This window comes from Salvelinus fontinalis, chromosome 23 (assembly GCF_029448725.1).
Source record: "Salvelinus fontinalis isolate EN_2023a chromosome 23, ASM2944872v1, whole genome shotgun sequence".
Lineage (NCBI taxonomy): Eukaryota > Metazoa > Chordata > Actinopteri > Salmoniformes > Salmonidae > Salvelinus > Salvelinus fontinalis.
The window spans coordinates 42,964,166-42,984,521 of NC_074687.1; the positions used below are offsets into that span (position 1 = coordinate 42,964,166).

The following is a 20,356-nucleotide window of genomic DNA, read 5'->3' on the forward strand; positions in this document are numbered from 1 at the left end:
CAGGGCTACGGGGTCCATTCAACCTGGTAAGGTTGGGGAGGCTCGGTGCTCAAGAGCACGTGTCCTCCTTCACGGTCCGGTATATCCGGCGCCACCTTCCCACCCCAGCTCAGTACCACCAGTGCCTACACCACGCACCAGGCTTCCAGTGCATCTCCAGAGCCCTGTTCCTCTTCCACGTACTCTCCCTATGGTGCGTGTCTCCAGCCCGGTGCCTCCAGTTCCGGCACCACGCACCAAGCCTCCTGTGCGTCTCCAGAGCCCTGGACGCACTGTTCCTTCTCCCCGCACTCGCCCTGAGGTGCGTGCCCTCAGCCCGGTACCTCCAGTTCCGGTACCACGCACCAGGCCTAGAGTGCGCCACGAGAGTCCAGTGTGCCCTGTTCCTGTTCCCCGCACTCGCCCTGAGGTGCGTGCCCTCAGCCCGGTACCTCCAGTTCCGGTACCACGCACCAGGCCTATAGTGCGTCTCAGCCGGCCAGAGTCTGCCGTCTGCCCAGCGGTGCCTGAACGGCCCGTCTACCCAGCGCCGTCTGAGCCATCTGTCTGCCCAGCGCCGTCTGAGCCATCTGTCTGCCCAGCGCCGTCTGAGCCATCTGTCTGCCCAGCGCCGTCTGAGCCATCTGTCTGCCCAGCGCCGTCTGAGCCATCTGTCTGCCCAGCGCCGTCTGAGTCATCTGTCTGCCACGAGCCATTAGAGCCGCCCGTCTGTCCCGAGCCAGTAGAGCCGTCCGTCAGTCAGGAGCCGCTAGAGCCGTCCGTCAGTCAGGAGCCGCTAGAGACGCCCGCCAGTCAGGAGCTGCCAGAGACGCCCGCCAGTCAGGAGCTGCCAGAGACGCCCGCCAGTCAGGAGCTGCCAGAGACGCCCGCCAGTCAGGAGCTGCCAGAGACGCCCGCCAGTCAGGAGCTGCCAGAGACGCCCGCCAGTCAGGAGCTGCCAGAGACGTCCGACAGTCCGGAGCTGCCCTACAGTCCGGAGCTGCCGTACAGTCCGGAGCTGCCCTACAGTCCGGAGCTGCCACTCAGCCAGGACCTGCCGGAGTCCCTCAGCCAGGACCTGCCGCCCCTTATCCCGGTGCTGCCCCTTGTCCCGGTGCTGCCCCTTGTCCCGGTGCTGCCCCTTGTCCCGGTGCTGCCCCTTGTCCCGGTGCTGCCCCTTGTCCCGGTGCTGCCCCTTGTCCCGGTGCTGCCCCTTGTCCCGGTGCTGCCCCTTCATTTAGGTGGGGTTAGTGGGAGGGTGGTCATTGGGAGGGGGATAAAGAAGCGGGGATTGATTATGGTGGGGTGGGGACCTCGTCCACCGCCAGAGCCGCCACCGTGGACAGACGCCCACCCAGACCCTCCCCTAGACTTTGTGCTGGTGCGCCCGGAGTTCGCACCTTAAGGGGGGGGTTCTGTCACGTTCCTGACCTGTTTTCCTTTGTTTTGTATTCATTTTAGTTGGTCAGGGCGTGAGTTGGGTGGGTTTGTCTATGTTTTGTATTTCTATGTGGGGTTTTGTGTTCGGCCTGGTATGATTCTCAATTAGAGACAGGTGTGTATTGTTTGTCTCTAATTGAGAGTCATACAAAGGCAGCCAGGGTTTCACTGGTGTTTTGTGGGTGTTTGTTCCTGTGTCCTCACAGGACAGTTGAAGGTTAGTCACGTTTGTTGTTTTGTAGTTTGTAGTGTCTTGTTTGCTGTTTGTTCATTAAAAGATGGCTTATTTCCCTCAATCCGCATCTTGGTCCTATCCATGCTCCTCCTCGTTAAAGGGGGAGAACAACATTGACTGCCTTTACACTGCTGTTGGAATGGAATTAATAAAAATGTCCCAAATGGGTAAATCTTACCAACCTGGCACCCAAGGTATGCTACACCAAATGCAAATAAAAGAGTAAAATAATATTTGATGATATCACCTATTCGCCCTTGTTTTGTGATGCCTTGCAGAGCTTTAAAGAGCTCGTTTCCCAGAGTCTTGATGCTCCTCAGATCGTCCTCCATGGAGTAGGAGAGATCCATCAGGTAGTAGAGATCAACAGGATAGCCCTCCACTCTCCGGAAGTCCAGCTTGAACGTCCGAGGCAGCCCTGAACAAAGCCAAATCAAGGTGAAAACTGAAATCTCAAGCACATAAAAACATGTCAAGTCAAAAGCACATGATGATAATGTGATATGATGAAATTTTGGTTATTTATTTGCTATTTTAAGATCATTTCATTCTGTTTGATTACTTAGGGCTACTTTTAATATGTTCCAGCCATAGAGTTGGACAGAGGGCATAAAGCCAAGGTTAGGTATTTACTGCCATATGCAGTTATGGAATGATTGCTGAGGAGTTTAATTAATTGGCAGATCCCTGGTGGTGACCTGGATGTAATTCTGTGATCTTTCCTTAACCCATAGGAAGTCCCACCCAGTTGACTACTTCAAAATGCTGAAAGTCTATAATGGCGCTGCCCATGCTAAAACAGGCTTTTACTCCTTCATCCAACTACATGATTTTAAAAACATGGCAGTCATCTTAGAACCCAGTTTGGGCAGTAATGCACCGCTAACATTGGAAGCCATCTACCGTTAAACTCCACCGAAGAAGAAGAAAAACCCAATTTGGCCATTTTGAGAACACCCACCTGGTCTGAGCTTCAGATTGACCTCCTGAGGACGCAGCTGGATGGGTTCGTCCTTGACAAATGCATCGGTGGACAGGGCGGTGTTCTTAGTCACAGTAAGGGTATTCTGAGGGGATATGATTTCCTTGCAGCCCCTCTCTTCTAGCTGAGCCCGGGTGTCACAGCGAGCTGCTTCTTGCTCACCTGGCTTGGTGAAGTTCTGGGAATGGGACAAACATAAACTCTGGATTTAAAATAAGTGTGTTTGGATTCATTTTGAATGGTTAGGGCCCTAAGATATGTCAACCATGTCTGTAGACGCTCTATCAGACTATCAACAAACTATCCTGTAACTCACAATTGTACTTGTTCTTCAGTTGCCCATTCTCTGTAAACGTGGTTGCAATTGACTGTCCTTGTGCACAGTTACACATTTAGATGTAAATGACTATTATTCAAATGATGGAAATTAAATGTGCTCTTCACATGCATATGCTAGCACACCAACCCACATACTGTGGCTTAACACCTTCATGCATATTCTCAGCTCTGTTTGCATACACCCCGCTTTACATAGACAGCCAAATGCATAATGCCAGCACTGAGCAGCGGTGTAAAGTATTTAAGTACAAATCATTTCAAGTAATACTTAAGTCATTATTTGGTGGCTTCTGTACTTAACTATTCATATTTTTGACAACTTTTGCTTTTATTCACTACATTCCTGAAGAAAAGATTGTACTTTTTACTCCATACATTTTCCCTGACACCCAAAAGTACTCATTACATTTGAAATGCTTAGAAGGATGAGAAAATGGTCCAATTCACACACTTATCAAGAGAACATCCCGAGTCACCCTTCCTGCCTCCTATCTGGCGGACTCACTAAAAACAAATTTGTCAATGATGTCTGAGTGCCATCTTGTATGCTTAACATAAGGAATTTGAAATAATTTATACTTTTACTTTTGATACTTAAGTATATTTGACCAATTACATGTACTTTTTATACTTAATATATTTGACCAATTATATGTACTTTTTATACTTAAGTATATTTTAAACCAAATACCTTTATACTTTTACTCAAGTTGTCACGCCCTGGCCTTAGTTATCTTTATTTTCCTTATTATTTTAGTTAGGTCAGGGTGTGACATGGGATGTTTGTGTGTTTTGTCTAGTTTAGGGTGTGTGTATTGTTTAGGGGGTTTTGTAGAGTGTATGGGGTTGTGTTCATTGTAGGTGTTTAGGAAAGTCTATGGTTGCCTGAATTGGTTCTCAATTAGAGACAGCTGTCTATAGTTGTCTCTGATTGAGAGACATATTTAGGCAGCCATAGGCATTAGGTAGGTTGTGGGTAATTGTCTATGTCTAACGTTAGTAGCTTGTGTTATGCACTTTCGTTTGTAGCTTCACGGTCGTTTGTTGTTTTTGTTTAGTTTTGTATTAGTGTTCGTGTTCTTTTCTTCTTCAAATAAAGAAGATGTATTTATATCACGCTGCGCCTTGGTCCTCTCTCTCACAATACGAAGACGATCGTGACACAAGTAATATTTTACTGGGTGACTTTCACTTTTACTTCAGTCATTTTCTATTAAGGTAATGTATCTTTACTTTTACTCAAGTATGACAATTGGCTACTTTTTCCACCACTGACACCTAGTGTACCCACACAGCTTTTATACATACATGGGAACTCACAAAGGTGTCAGCATTTGGGCCCACGCCTTACTCTTGTAATATACGTCTCTAGTTTTACCACTACTATCACACATATTTGTGCTCCTCACCAGTTGTTTGCACCACGTGCAGTACGCTCCTGATCTGATGCAGTCGCTGCAGGAGTTGATCACCGTTTTAGAACATACTTCCACTTCCTGGGAGAGAACTATGGTAAACACACACACGCAGGATGACTCTCATTTTGTAATTGTGAGACTTTTCAATATCAAGAGGGGATTTGATGACTGTAAAAACTTACCACCTCTGCCCATCAGCAGGAGCAGGAGAGACACACACGTATACATTTCCTGGTGACAGAAAGAAGTAACAGCCGTCAGTCCATCAACCTTGACCATGTCGAAGACTATTACAGGCACACCTTTTAGATCCAGTGATATAACTTTTACCATTCAAGGACCAGTAAAAGATGCATGCGCTGTAGATGAACATACACTTTAAGAGCTCCTACACCATTACAATCTGATGCACATTATATGGCCAATGCTCTGTCTGAGCAAAAACAGTCTTGGTGGATGTGATCAACAGTCTCACTGTTAAGGGCAGTTGAACAAAATAAAACTGAGATGGCTCCATTAGAAGTTCAGAGTTAAAGAAATGAAGAAAAAAAGAGAACGTCAACAATGGCCACCACAGTATCGCCAGGCCTGGAAACTTTCACAAACATTCACACCCACAGTGCTTGTTGGTAATCTACAGTATCTTCAATCAAAACTCCTTGCAGTCAAGATCATAATAAATTGTTCCAAGTAAGTGTTTGCTGTGCAAATTCCGAAAAGAGGAAATGTAAAATACATCCACAGGGAAAAGCACACGCAGGATATCAAAGTTATATGCTTCATATTTTAATTTCTTTAGAGCTAGCACAAAAACGGGTGTCTAGAATGAAAGCAATATTTCAAACTCTAAAAGTTGTACTTAAGTAACTCTTTAAATATATGGCTCTGGTATTTATTAGCACTGGTTATAATGATTATGTGCTCGTTCTGTTTGTGGCAATGGAGACTACTATTTCCATAGTTACTTGTTTTTGTGGACTCACGGCATCACACCATTACAGCGTTGAAGTAAACAGGCCATGCATGGTTATGCACTGTTATACACTTTTGTGAATTCATTACTTTAAATATCCATTTTGTTTACATGACACTTAATCTTTTCTCATAGAGGAATCTATAGTTCCACTTTCTGTCATTGGGCTGCTATAATGGAAATTAGTGAGCAACACAGAGGGTTTGCATAAGGAGCTCCATGAACTAAACCCACACATACTGAAGACAAATCCACTAATATGAATGGAGAGACTAAAGGAGATACAATGATCGTTCCAAAACATAGCTGTTGTTACAGCCTGAATGTACAATGGATTAAACTTTGGACTCACTCTGTTTGCAGTAGTGTTTAACATGATTTTAGAATAACTACCTCATCTCTGTAACCCACACGTACAATTACATGTAAGGTCTCAGTCGAACAGTGAATTTCAAAAACAAATTCAACCACGACGACCAGGGAGGTTTACCAATGCCTCGCAAAGAAAGGTAACTATTGGTAGATGGGTAAAAAAACAAACAGACATTGAATATCCGTTTGAGTATGGTGAAGTTATTAATTACGCTTTAGATGGTGTATCAACACCCTTAGCCACTACAAATATGCAGGTGTCCTTCCTAACTCAGTGGCCAGAGAGGAAGGAAACCACTCAGGGATTTCAACATGAGGCAAATGGCGACATTAAAACAGTTACAGAGTTAAATGGCTATGATAGGAGAAAACTGAGGATGGATCAACAACATTGAAGTTACTCCAAAATACTAACCCAATTGACAGAGTGAAAAGAAGGAAGCATGCACAGAATACAAATATTCCAAAACATGCAACAAGGCACTAAAGTAATACTGCCAAAAATGTGGCAAAGCAATTAACACTTTGTATTCAGGAAAAAAAAAGTTATGTTTGAGGCAAATCCAATAGAACACATTACTGAGTACCACGCTCCATATTTTCAAGCATAGTGGTGGCTGCATCATGTTATGGGTATGTGTGTAATAATTAAGGACTGGGGAATATTTCAGAGAAAATACATTATGGAATGGAGCTAAGCACAGGCAAAATCCTAGAGAAAAACCGGGTTCAGTCTGCTTTCCACCAGACACTGGGAGATGAATTAATCTTTCAGAAGGACAATGACCTAAAACACAAAGCCACATCTACACTGGAGTTGTTTACCAAGAAGACAGTGAATCTTCTTGAAAGCCGAGTTACAGTTTTGACTTAAATGTACTTGGAAATCTATGGTAAGACCTGAAAATGGTTGTCTAGCAATGGTCAACAACCAATTCGACAGAGCTTGAAGAATTTAAAAAATAATAATGAGCAAATGTTGCACAAATCCAGGTATGGGAAGCTCTTAGAGACTTAACCAGAAAGACTCCCAGCTGTAATCACTGTCAAAGGTGCTTCTACAAAGTATTGACTCAGGGGTGTGAATACTTATGTAAATTAGCATTTTTGTATTCCATTTTCAATACATTTGCAAACATTTCTAGAAACATGTTTTCACTTTGTCATTATAAAGGTATTGTGTGTAGATGGGTGGGAAAAAATATATTTAATCCATTTTGAATTCAGGCTGTAACACAACAAAATCTGGACTAAGTCAATGGGATGAACACTTTCTGAAGGCACTGTAAATGATGAATTACTATTATTTATCCAGGTGGGTACCTAAGAGCAAAAAAACTATAAAAATAAAACACCCAGTGAGGTATAGCTAGCTTGTTGGTTATTGGAGGACAATCAGTCATACAATACATATGAATCTACGTAGACTTTTAGTGGCTTGCAAAAAGTATTCTTCCCCCTTGGCATTTTTCCTATTTTATTACCTTACAACCTGGAATTAAAATCGATTTTTGGGGGGTTTGTATCATTTGATTTACACATGCCTACCACTTTGAAGATGCAAGATTCTTGTGAAACAAACAAGAAATAAGACAAGAATACTGAAAGCTGGAGCGTTCATAACTATTCACCCCCAAGTCAATACTTTGTAGAGACACCTTTTGCAGCAAATACAGCTGCAAGTCTCTTGGGGTATGTCTCTATAAGCTTGGCACATCTATCCACTGGGATTTCTGCCCGTTCTTCAAGGCACAACTGCTCCAGCTCCTTCAAGTTGGATGGGTTCCGCTGGTGTACAGCAATCTTTAAGTCATACCACAGATTCTCAGTTGGATTGAGGTCTGGGCTTTGACTAGGCCATTCCAAGACATTTAAATGTTTCCCCTTAAACCACCCGAGTGTTGCTTTAGCAGTATGCTTAGGGTCATTGTCCTGCTGGAAGGTGAACCTTTTTCAATATATTTTTTTGATTTCACCTTTATTTAACCAGGTAGGCCAGTTGAGAACAAGTTCTCATTTACAACTGCGACCTGTCCAAGATAAAGCAAAGCAGTGCGACACAAACAACAACACAGAGTTAACAAACATACAGTCAATAACACAATAGAAAAGTCTATATACAGTGTGTGCAAATTAGGTAAGATAAGGGAGGTAAGGCAATAAACAGGCCATAGTGGCAAAATAATTACAATTCAGCAAATGAATCACTGGAGTAATAGATGTAAAGAAGATGAACGTGCAAGTAGAGATACTGGAGTGCAAAGGAGCAAAAATAAATAAATAGGTAGTTGGATGGGCTATTTACAGATATTGGTTCCGAACCTCCCTAAAAAGTTACATATCACAGGGGCTATTTGATGCTAATGCAGTACGCCACAGGATGTTTTTGTGCTGGTCAAGGGCAGTCAGGTCTGGAGTGAACCAAGGGCTATATCTGTTCCTGGTTCAATTTTTTTTGAATGGGGCATGCTTATTTAAGATGACGAGGAAAGCACTTTTAAAGAATAACCAGGCATCCTCTACTGATGGAATGAGGTCAATATCCTTCCAGGATACCCGGGCCAGGTCGATTAGAAAGGCCTGCTCGCTGAAGTGTTTTAGGGAGCATTTGACAGTGATGAGGGGTGGTCGTTTGACCGCTGACCCATTACGGACGCAGGCAATGAGGCAGTGATCGCTGAGTTCCTGGTTGAAGACAGCAGAGGTGTATTTGGAGGGCAGGTTGGTTACGATGATATCTATGAGGGTGCCTGTGTTTACGGATTTGGGGGTGTACCTGGTAGGTTCATTGATAATTTGTGTGAAACTGAGGGCATCTAGCTTAGATTGTAGGATGGCCAGGGTGTTAAGCATGTCCCAGTTTAGGTCACCTAACAGCACAAGCTCTGACGATAGATGGGGGGCAATCAATTCACATATGGTATCCAGGGCACAGCTGGGGGCAGAAGGTGGTCTATAGCAAGCGACAACAGCCCGCTCATGGGAGGTTTGTTGTGGTGCCATATTCTTCCCATTTTTTAATAATGGATTTAATGGTGCTCTGTGGCATGTTCAAAGTTTCAGATATTATTTTATAACCAAACCCTGATCTGTATTTCTCCACAACTTTGTCCTTGACCTGTTTGGAGAGCTCCTTGGTCTTCATGGTGACGCTTGCTTAGTGGTGTTGCAGACTCTGGGGCCTTTCAGAACAGGTGTGTATATATACTGAGATCATGTGACACTTAGATTGCACACAAGTGGACTTTATTTAACTAATTATGTGACTTCTGAAGGTAATTGGTTGCACCAGATCTTATTTCGGGGCTTCATTGCAAAGGGGTGAATACATATGCACGCATCACTTTCCAGTTCTAATTCTTTAGAATTTTTTTAAACAAGTAATGTTTTTTATGTTACTTCACCAATTTGGACTATTTTGTGTATGTCCATTACATGAAATCCAAATAAAAATCTATTTCAATTACAGGTTGTAATGCAACAAAATAGGAAAAACGCCAAAGGGGATGAATTATTTTGCAAGGCACTGTATGGGGCTGAAAACTATGCTCAATGTAGAATCTCCACTGAGAGTACTCTTAATACAGGAATAGGTTTGATCTGGTTCTGGGAAATTGGCCCATATGAGTCATTCTAGCATTACATTAATCCATGACATCCACCATCTCAGATTGATCTGTAATTGTTTCTTTACTTAGAAACAGGTAAGATTGGCAGTCCTGAAACATTACGTTGTTGAAATATTATTTTATCTTTGAGAAATTAAGCTAATTAATTGCACCCAAATTGGTCATGTTACAGGATTCAGATAATATTCAATAAATATATGTCAAATTAAGAGTCAACATCCACAGGCACTGCATATGTACTTCTATGGTAAATCCTTCAGAAGTGGACAAGACAAGCTCACAATATAGATGTTCCGCCTATAGAACTATAATGCCAGATGGCAGCTTGATTGACCCATGAAAAGTATGTGATCATCAGCAAATGAAACATTCATCCAAACATGGCAAAAGATTCAACTCCTTATATTACAAGGCCTAAATTCCAAAGGTATTAGATTACATTTTTATTTTATTTAACTAGGCAAGTCAGTTAAGAACAAATTCTTATATTCAATGACAGCCTAGGAACAGTGGGTTAACTGCCTTGTTCAGGGGCAGAATGACAGATTATTACCTTGGGGATTTGATCTTGCAACCTTTTGGTTACTAGTCCAACACTCTAACCAGTAGGCTATGCTGCCACCCCAGATACAGTACACTAGAGAACAAAACTGAATTGCTTTCATGTAGGACTGGCTTGAATTGTGAGGATGATCACACAATACATTTTCATAATGAGCCAAATCTACTGGTTTTCTACCCAAAGTTGTAAAGGAAATGTTGTGCTCTATTTAATAAACACAGGAGACCAGCAAAACGGATAACAGTGTGGTGGTATAGCAGGAACAGCGTCATCTAGTGCTCAGAACCTGGTATGTTATGGTAAATAATGGAAGTGACATCAATGACTAATTTCTCTGATCAGGGGAAAAAACATCACCAGATTCACAGGGAGTACATTACATAGTATGGAGAAGCAATACTCCAAGCCACAGCTTCATACTACTTGTCAGACATAGAGAATGATAGTGTATAATTGTTGTTGGGGTGTGAGGGGGTCCGTGTGTGGCTTTTGACCATTTGTTTTTGATTCCTCATGTTTTACTTATACTTAAATGTAGGAAGATCCAAATTGGATGTTGGGTACTACATGTATTGAATATTATCTGAATCCTATAAATGAAAATTGCTAATTTGGCTTATTTTCTCATTTGGCTTCTGGGCTATATTTGCTTAAATTAGCTTTATTTCTCAGAGATCAAATAATATTTCAACAAAATAATGTTTCAGGAATGCTAATGTTGCTAACTACAGAAATGATTTTAGAACAATGTGAGACGGTGTGTGTTGAAATCCTCTTTCCTTTGATTTTTAAGTTGGAACGACCCATACTCTTGTGAAATGTCTCACTTCTCAAATGGTTAACTAGCAGTACTTAAGCAATTCACTCCTCTCCTTATAAGGCATGAGCAATCATGATCTTCTCTTGCCTCACTATCATTTCGTAAGTGGTGAGTAATCCGCCACAAATATGTGTCAACTAAATGGGCTAATATTAGAAACATTAAATGCTCAACTTTAGGCTATAGAGAAACTAATAATATCCAGACAAAACAGCCTGTGAGCTTTCATTTGTGATACTATTGGATGGCTACTGTCCTTTTATGATATTCTACATCATTTATAGTTCATCGAGAGTCTTTTTATCATTGCTTAGGAGTTTTTTCTGTTCCTCCAAAGACATGGCATTAGAGTCACAATGTTAGTTCCTCTTGCAAACGTTTATTTGTACATGTATTGATAAATCAACGGAATGATCTCATATGACAGTTAAACATTGGGTCAACGTCAGCTGTAAATAGGTCTTTCTAAAAAAAAGAATGGGCCAAAGTGTGACATTGGGATAAACATTTCAAAATGGTTTGAAACCAAAATATTCAAATTATTACCTCATTCTAAAATATGTGAGAATAATGTGGACATTGCCTGACAAAATATTATGTTTGTTGCATGTATGGCGATTTTTCTGTCGCCTATGTGGCCGACACAGGCACACAATACAGCCATGAATTGTGCTAGAATTAATCTCACCATTTGAATCTCACCATTGCTGTTTTTATAATGAGAAATTGACCATAAACCAGGCTCCCTTTTCAATAGAAGGATTTGTATGGAGAGCCAAGTTGAAGCCAGCATTACTTGTTGTCGTCATAATAACCGCACGACACCCTTCAATTTAAGTGACGGGAAACAAATGAAAGTGGCCACATCTCTCACAAAAACGGATCAAAAAGGAAATACTGGCTAATTATAAGGGAGCAGGAGCTTATAAATTGGCTACTACTTTTCAAGCACCAAGTTGAGGAAATGTCTGGTTTACAAGGTAGGCCTATTCCAGTACTTACATTTCTGAGCTCGAAATTCAAGTTAAAGTAGGCTTCTTCAAGCCCCTTGTATTGTTTAAAATTGCAGGTGCAACATGGAAAAATAAATATATTTGTCATGTTATTTCATTACCAGATCATATTGTGAATTAGCCCTCTATGTATTTTGTTGTCATTATATCCATAATAATTAATAGGAATAGCTTTGGGTGTCGCACAATAGTTACTCCTAAACAATTGCGTACAGTTGACTCAGTGTCCAATCAGAGGAATAAGAAACGTATGAAAACAGCTGTTCGTCACTTGACTGTCATTCGGGAAATTCCTTCATAGATTAGATGATGATATGTGAACATATCAAGGCGTAACAAATCAGCTGGACACCAAATGCGCATTCAATAAGTATTATGCATAATTATTGAAGAACCACGTTAATGACAGTATCGATGCACGTTTTAAGTATCTTTCATTTAGAGGCATTTGATTTTGAATTAGTGTGCCTATGAAAACTGTTTTCACCCCGTAATATAAGAAGACACCAAATGTTACATTGTTACACTGCATTTCTGAGATCTCTATACAAACAACACCTAGATCCAGGATTATTACAGGGTTCAAGTTCAATGTCTAATTTAACTGATTATTGCTTAATATATGATATAAGGACAACTTACAATGCAAGGACAGAAAAGTAATACAAAAGGAAGGAAGAGAAGCCCTGCTAAGGTTCACAATAGTCGACTTTGGTAGACAGAAGGTGCTCTTTGACAAAGGCCATGCCGCTGAAACACGTCAGAGTTTTAACATTTTGTTTCCATTGAACATGCCATACAAATAAAGGCATTTTAATTAATTATATGAAGAGTGCCTTGGTCCTCCTTTCTTTTTGATGACAGAAAAGTTATGTTTATGTCACCCGAATTTTGGACAAATCCATCACGACACCAACCATGATAAAGGATTAAACATAGGTTTTAAATCAACTCATGAATTGTATTGAATATAGCTATGATTCCCCCTTATATCTCAAAGTAATGACATTTAAAAAATTGGCAGATTTTATAGAAAAAAACAAATATGTGTATATAGAATAATCATACAGTATATGGCTCAAGTGTAATGGTTATCTCTTTTACACCCCACAGAGCTTGGTTCCTCTCTAGATTTCTTCCTATAGTAGGTTCCTGTCTTTCTAGGGAGTTTTTTCTAGCCACAGTGTTTCTACATCTGCATTGCTTGCTGTTTGGGGTTTTAGGCTGGGTTTCTGTAAAGCACTTTGTAACATCTGCTGAGGTCAAAAGGACTTTAAAAATACATTTGATTGATATATTTTATATAAATCCCTATAGTCGGGTAATTGTAAATCCTGAACCTAAATCGTTGATCTGATATGCCACAAAATTACATTATTTTTGACTTTGATCAACTCTAGTTTAACACATGAAAAACTAGTATCTGTATGCTTTTCCTAAAGATAGAACGTCCCATTTGATACATTTAGTAATCAGTTATAAAGTAGGCTTAGTAAAAAAAAAGGTTATTGTGCCCAGTGACCTTACACGAATCAACAAACATACATCTTATATACAGCAGTAAGGATGCTACTCACAAAAGTCAAGGTGGTGCGGCTCCTACGTGACCCTCAACTCACTGTCATGGGTGCGTTCTCTATGCGGCTTACTGACTGCTTGAGGTGAATGTCAGTTAGCTTGTGAAACACAACCACCCACATGACAGGAAGGCTATGGAGGGAAATGGTATGAACATAGAGGAAGTGTACAAAACACTATTAAAGAACCCCTGCTCTTTCCATAGACTGACTAGGTGAATCCAGGTGAAAGCTATAATCCCTTACTGATGCCACTTGTTAAATCAACTGCAACTCAATATTAGAAAGGTCTTCGAAATATTTTGTACACACAGTGTATAATATAACTAAGCAATAAGGCCCGAGGGGGTGTGGTATATGGCCAATATACCACGGCTATGGGCTGTCCTATTACACAGCCCTTAGCCGTGCAGTAAAAATACATGTTTTGTCATACCCCTGGTGTATGGTCTGATATACCACGGCTTTCAGCCAATCAGCATTCAGGGCTCGAACCACCCATTTTTTAATATTCATAATAATAGATCATCTTTGGTATGAACCATCTCAGGCATGTGTGTAGTAGGGATGTAGAATTATGACCTTATGACCTTCCTCTTTGAGTGAGCTTTAGAACAACTGGAAGGCGTGTTTGTTTAGTAGTCCTTGTGCATAGAGTTGTATGGTTTGCTTAACTTTGCGATCAATGGTTTGTTTGGCATACATTTGTAAGTGAAAAAGTGAGTCTCAGCATAATTTAGCGTATGTGGAATTTCCTGCTACTTTCCATCATAACAAGAGAAGCTGAACATGACATAACTTCTGTCAAAGTATTTTTACATTTGACATTTTGTCATTTAGCAGATTCTCTTATCCAAAGTCCAGTTAGTGCATTCATTTTAAGGTAGCGAGGTAAGACACCCACATATCACAGTCATAGTAAATGTAAACTGAAATGCTACAGTACATGATTCTGAAAGAGGAAGTTAAAATGTGGCAACAAGGCTATCTGGATGTTATTGTGTCAGACTATGGGTAGAACTGACTGTTGTGACATTAGTTTATTGTCAGGACCCAGTGCGAGAAACAGTCACTAATAATCGTCAGAACCCAGAAGATGAGGCAGACACAGCAGTACTAGAGATGGTGGTTTAATAAAAGAACAAAAATCTTCAGGCAAAGAAACTAAATCCACAATGTCCAAAAATAAAGCCAAGAGGCACAAAAATGGAAATCCTCCAAAATACAAAAGAAACTCCACAAAGTGGTAAAACACAGCAGGGAAAAACAAACCTCAAAAGACTACTCAAATAATACACAAGAACTAAACCAGAGAACCTCTGGAAAATCCAACAAGAGAAATATCTGTATAAAACAAGGCTTGGGCTGGGGCTGGGTGCTAACTTACAAACACTGAGCAAGGAACTGAGGAACACACAGGGTTTAAATACTAACAAGGGAATGACCTACAGGTGCAAACAATAATTAGAGCAAGAAAAACAAACGGTACAAAAAAAGGTGCAAAGGGGACATCTAGTGACCAAAACCCGAACAGTCTTGGCCAAAACCTGACATTTATAAATACATTCATTTTAGTTCAGTGATTAATTTACCATTATCATAGGATAACCTGGAGGGTGAGGAGAAGACATTCTCAAACTGCAATACACCAGAATATTATGAGAAGTAAGTTAAAAGGGGGCATTCTGGGATTCAAACAACAACAAAGCAGACACCCGGCAACATTTTGGTGAACAGCTGAGGGGTGAGGCTCATTAAATGTAACCACTCTCAAATTCATAGACAGAGCTATGGATGCAAAGACTGACCATCCAAGAGATCAAAATGACCGTTTCAACCACGTTTTGAAGTTATACAGTCTTTGTTTACAATTGGATGGTTTCCAAACAGTGGAGTAAAAAAAGCTTATATTTATGGTTGTGATGAAGTAAGACAGTTGAACTATGCTCATGATGCATTTGTAAGTTACGTTCTTAAACAATCAATGGCTATATATCATTAATTAAAAGTCCAAAATGAATGTATCAATCCCAGATTGCCCCTTTAAAATGAACTGTGGTGCTGAAATATTGACTAAAAAGTGCTATTGATACACAATTTTATACCATTCGTTATCCTGCACATGAGAGTAGATGTAAGAATATAGACACCACAGAACAAGATGTCACAGGTGATATATCGCCATCTTTTGGAAAAGTTGACCAAGAAACAGTTTAGAGACAATACACATATAATACCTATTTTGAGTGTCAGAAAAGTCGGTATGGCAAACGGTTTAAAACCTAAACATTCAATCCCTCAGGATGACTAGTCACAATATATCATTTTCAATTTTGACATGTTGCAATTCCAAGGGGCCAACTGCAACCACTAATGGCCACTAGACTTTCGCCAGCTGATTTCTCATTCAACCATGCTCTAAAATCACCAGCACAGCTGATCTTAATTGCAATCATTGTTCACCACCGATTTACCGCTCATAACTAGCAGATTAGGGGTTATCTTTTAGTCCCGATTGCAACATTTTTCAAGTTGATTTCACCCTCTGGTGGGTATTACCATCGGAACATTTTAATCTTGCTTCTTGAGCAGACTATGGGTGATTTATATATTTGACAATCATTCTGTACAACTAAAATAAAGTATTTAATTTCCTCATTTAGCCATGGCAAATCAACATGGCAATGAGCCATACCATACACATTTTATGAATGGAAGAAATCATGGTGTAGGATCCATTTCTCGTTTCCAATTGATGTAACCATTAATCATTTTACTTGTCCTAATTAAACATGGTCATTTCTTATCAAATGAAATATTCCTGTAGGCTACACATTTGTACTGAAAGAGTATTAGGGCCAAGCATAAAAAATAAATAAAAATGTGATGTATTTTTTTCCCCTGCATGGATAGTACTTCAAAATCTCAATTTCTATTATTATTTGGGGAATAACGTCGGAATTAAACTTTGAGAATAAACTCAAAAAAGCTGACTAGCATAGCCTAGCGGGACAGGGATATCATATAATATAATTTCATGAAATCACAAGTCCAATACAGCAAATGAAAGATAAACATTGTCAGGACCCGGTGTGAGAAACAGTCACTAATAGTAGGCAGAACTCAGAAGATGAGGCAGACTCAGCAGTACTAGAGATGGTGGTTTAATAAAAGAACAAGATCTTCAGGCAAAGAATATAAATCCACAACGTCCAAAATAAAGCCAAGAGGCAAAAATGGATATCCTCCAAAATACAAAGGAAACTCCACAAAGTGGTAAAAAACAGCAGGGAAAAAACAAACCTCAAAAGACTAATCAAAAATAAACAAGAACTAAACCAGAGAACCTCTGGAAAATCTAACAAGAGAAATATATGTTCACAGCAAGGCTGGGGCTGGGTGCTAACATACAAACACTGAGCAAAGAACTGAGGAACACACAGGGTTTAAATACCAACAAGGAAACGACACACAGGTGCAAACAATAATAAGAGCAAGGAAAAAACACAAGGTTCAAAAAAGGTGCAATGGGGACATCTAGTGACCAAAACCTGAACAATCCTGGCCAAATCCTGACAAACATCTTGTGAATCCAGCCATCATTTCCGATTTTTAAAATGTTTTACAGCGAAAACACAATATGTATTTATATTAGCTAACCACAATAGTCAAACACGCAACGGCATATTTTCACCATGTTTCCACCGCATAGGTAGCTTTCACAAAACCCACAAATAGAGATAAAATTAATCACTAACCTTGAACAACTTCATCAGATGACAGTCTTATAACATCATGTTATACAATACATTTATGTTTTGTTCGAAAATGTGCATATTTATAGCTACAAATCCTGGTTTTACATTGCAGCCACCATCACAAATAGCACCAAAGCAGCCAGAATAATTACAGAGAGCAACGTGAAATACATAAATACTCACCATAAAACATTTATGAAAAATACATGGTGTACAGCAAATGAAAGATAAACATCTTGTGAATCCAGCCAATATTTCCGATTTTTTAAGTGTTTTACAGCAAAAAACACAATATAGAATTATATTAGCTCATCACAATAGCCAAACACACAACGCCATTTATCCACCGCAAACATAGCTTTCGCAAAAACCAGCAATAAATATAAAATTAATCACTAACCTTTGGACAACTTCATCAGATGACAGTCTTATAACATCATGTTATACAATACATTTATGTTTTGTTCGAAAATGTGCATATTTAGAGCTGCAAATCGTGGTTATACATTGTGAATATGTAGCAACAATTCACCAAAATCTCCGGAGATATTTTGGACAGTCACCTAATCTAATCAAAGAACTCATCATAAACTTTACTAAACAATACATGTTGTACAGCAAATGAAAGATACACTGGTTCTTAATGCAACCGCTGTGTTAGATTTTTTAAAATTACTTTACCACAACATATACCATGCATTATTGTGAGACAGCGCTCACCTATTCTCCGCGGTGTTGGAGTCAACATATTACACAGAAATACGAAATAACATCATAAATGTTGTCTTACTTTTGCTGTTCTTCCATCAGAATGTTGTGCAAGGAGTCCTAGGTCCAGAATAAATCGTTGTTTGGTTTTAGAATGTCCATTTCTTCTGTCAAATTAGCAACTTTGACTAGCCATGTCGAGCTCACGTGTCCATCATCTCTTGACGCATCTTGACGCTCCTGAGATCTAGTTTCGTGAAGAAGCGCGCCCCGTGCATTGACTCAATCGCTGTGGCTATGCCAGTGAATTGGTTTAGGGCTCGATAGTCAATACACGGGCACAGACCTCCCGCCTTTTTCTTCACAAAAAAGAAACTCGAGGAGGCGGGTGAAGTGGAGGACCAAATGTACCCCTGACGCAGAGATTCGGAGACATATGTCTCCATAGCCACCGTCTCCACCTGTGACAGGGGATACAAGTGACTCCTAGGAAGTGCGGCGTCTACCTAGAGGTTAATCGCACAATCCTCCCAACGATGGGGTGGTAATTGAGTCAGAGCCAAATCGGAATATTCGTGGGGAATGCGTACAGTGGAGACCTGGTCTGGACTTTCAACCGTAGTAGCACCAACGGAAACACCTAAACACCCCCCCCGAGCACTCTCGCGGCCACCCCGTGAGAGCCCTCCGTTGCCAAGAATCAGTGGAGTCATGACAGGCTAACCAGGGTAGGCCTAGCACCACAAGAATCTTAGGAGAGTCAATGAGGAAGAGACTGATTCTCTCCTTGTGACCTCCCTGCGTCACCATGCCCAGGAGAGCGGTGGCCTGACTAATTAACCCTGACCCTATAAGTCGACTGTCTAAGGCGTGAACTGGGAAGGGCATAGCCACTGGAACAATGGGGATCCCTAAACTATGGGCGAATGATCTGTCTATGAAATTCCCTGTCGTGCATGAATCGACGAGCGCCTTATGCTGGGAATGAGAGGAAAACTCACTCTGGGTGAGAATGGTGCCGGCACCACCTAGCTTTAGCTTGGTACCTAGCTAGCACCAATACAACCAGCCTGAAAACAATGACCAGTAGAAACTATAGTCATTCTCATTATTCTTAAAATGATTAAGGAATCCTTGGGAGTAAGTATTAGGTAGGTAGCCACTCGTTGTTTACCTCTTGAAATTGAACTTCAATTCATGAAAATAAATAGCTAGCCAGCAACTTAACCATGTTGCCCAAAGCTAACGTTATAAGCAGCCAGCTTGCTTTATCTGGCTAGTGATGCTCGACCGGACCCGGTTATGTGTTGTGAAGCTAGCCACAATAAGGATTAGCCACAATAGTGGAATTTGTGGTTTGGCTTCAAAATAGAGGTATGTCATTGACAATGATGCAAATGAATACAAATAGTAGAATTATGCCATACTTTTATTATGAAGGCTAACCGCAAAGTCCACTATTGTGGCTAATCCTTATTGTGGCTAGCTTCACATAGATGGTTCCGACCACCAATAATCAAATACAAACTGTTTTATAAATTAGGGTTGTTTTAGATGATGACACCTAGATTATGTCGTTTTGCAATGTTTTTGGGGAAGAACATTGTTTGCATCCATGAGCTAGCTAGCTTTTTTTTAAGACAAGACAACTTTACCAGCATCATAGCATACATATCGATTCATTGTTGTGACATGAAATACGAGTGATAGTAATCAATGTGCAATAACTACGTAACAAATGAATGAACGCGTTAAATTATTATGTGACGTGCAGTCATATTCAGGTCCTGATTGGTCAACAAGCTTTGTAGAAAGGCCCATGGAGTTAGTGGAATCGTCCTTTAATTCATGGCCACTTGCTCAGCTGGGCCAGTGGTGCTTAACTTAGGTCAGGTGGAAATGTCAGACAGATCTCAACTCATTAAAGGAGGAAATCGCCATCGCCCGACCTCGCTGCTTTCTCTTCCTCAACTCCGTCTTCTCCAGACATTCTGCGCGTCCATGAATCAACGTAAATCCACCAAATCTGTTACCTTTCATCTGAACTGTGTTGCGATTGGGATAACGGGCCATCAGTTATTGTTTATAGTTATTACGCTTCAAACCTATTGTGTTAGAAATGTTTAATATAATGCTAGAAATGTTTAATATCGGTATCGGATTTTTTGGCAAGGAAAATATTGGATATCGGTATCGGCCAAAAATGTCATATCGGTGCATCACTAGTGAGGCCTCTTGCACTGACTGCTGCGCCACTCGGGAGCCCAAAATGGATGTTTCCAAATAAATGCATGTAACGGCGGTCCTCCTCCTCTTCATCTTCGAAAGAGGAGGAGTATTGAAGGAACCAAGGCGCAGCGAAGTTTGAACACATATTTATTTAACAAAACAAGAAAACGATCGTGAAGCTAAATAAACGATGTGCACACACAGGCTACAAACGTTTAACATAGACACAAACTTGTATAAACTAACAAAACAACAAAACGGTGTAGACAAACCTATACGACGAACTTACATAAAAACAAGAAGAACGCACGAATAGGACAAT

The 20,356-nt window shown here is 40.5% G+C and overlaps 1 protein-coding gene across 1 annotated transcript in view; it reads right to left on the reverse strand.

Annotated features, from left to right (window-relative positions):
• The window catches only part of LOC129821377 (integrin beta-2-like), a 31,353-nt gene extending 17,916 nt beyond the window's left edge, over positions 1 to 13,437 (reverse strand). Inside the window, exons 1-5 of the mRNA XM_055878990.1 lie at positions 13,340 to 13,437; positions 4,576 to 4,624; positions 4,385 to 4,482; positions 2,616 to 2,814; positions 1,902 to 2,072 (exon numbers count right to left, since the gene is read on the reverse strand). Coding sequence (XP_055734965.1) covers positions 1,902 to 2,072; positions 2,616 to 2,814; positions 4,385 to 4,482; positions 4,576 to 4,621 — 514 coding nt within the window. The 5' untranslated portion in view covers positions 4,622 to 4,624; positions 13,340 to 13,437. The remainder of the gene's footprint in view (positions 1 to 1,901; positions 2,073 to 2,615; positions 2,815 to 4,384; positions 4,483 to 4,575; positions 4,625 to 13,339) is intronic.
• Between the last annotated feature and the right edge of the window lie 6,919 nt (positions 13,438 to 20,356).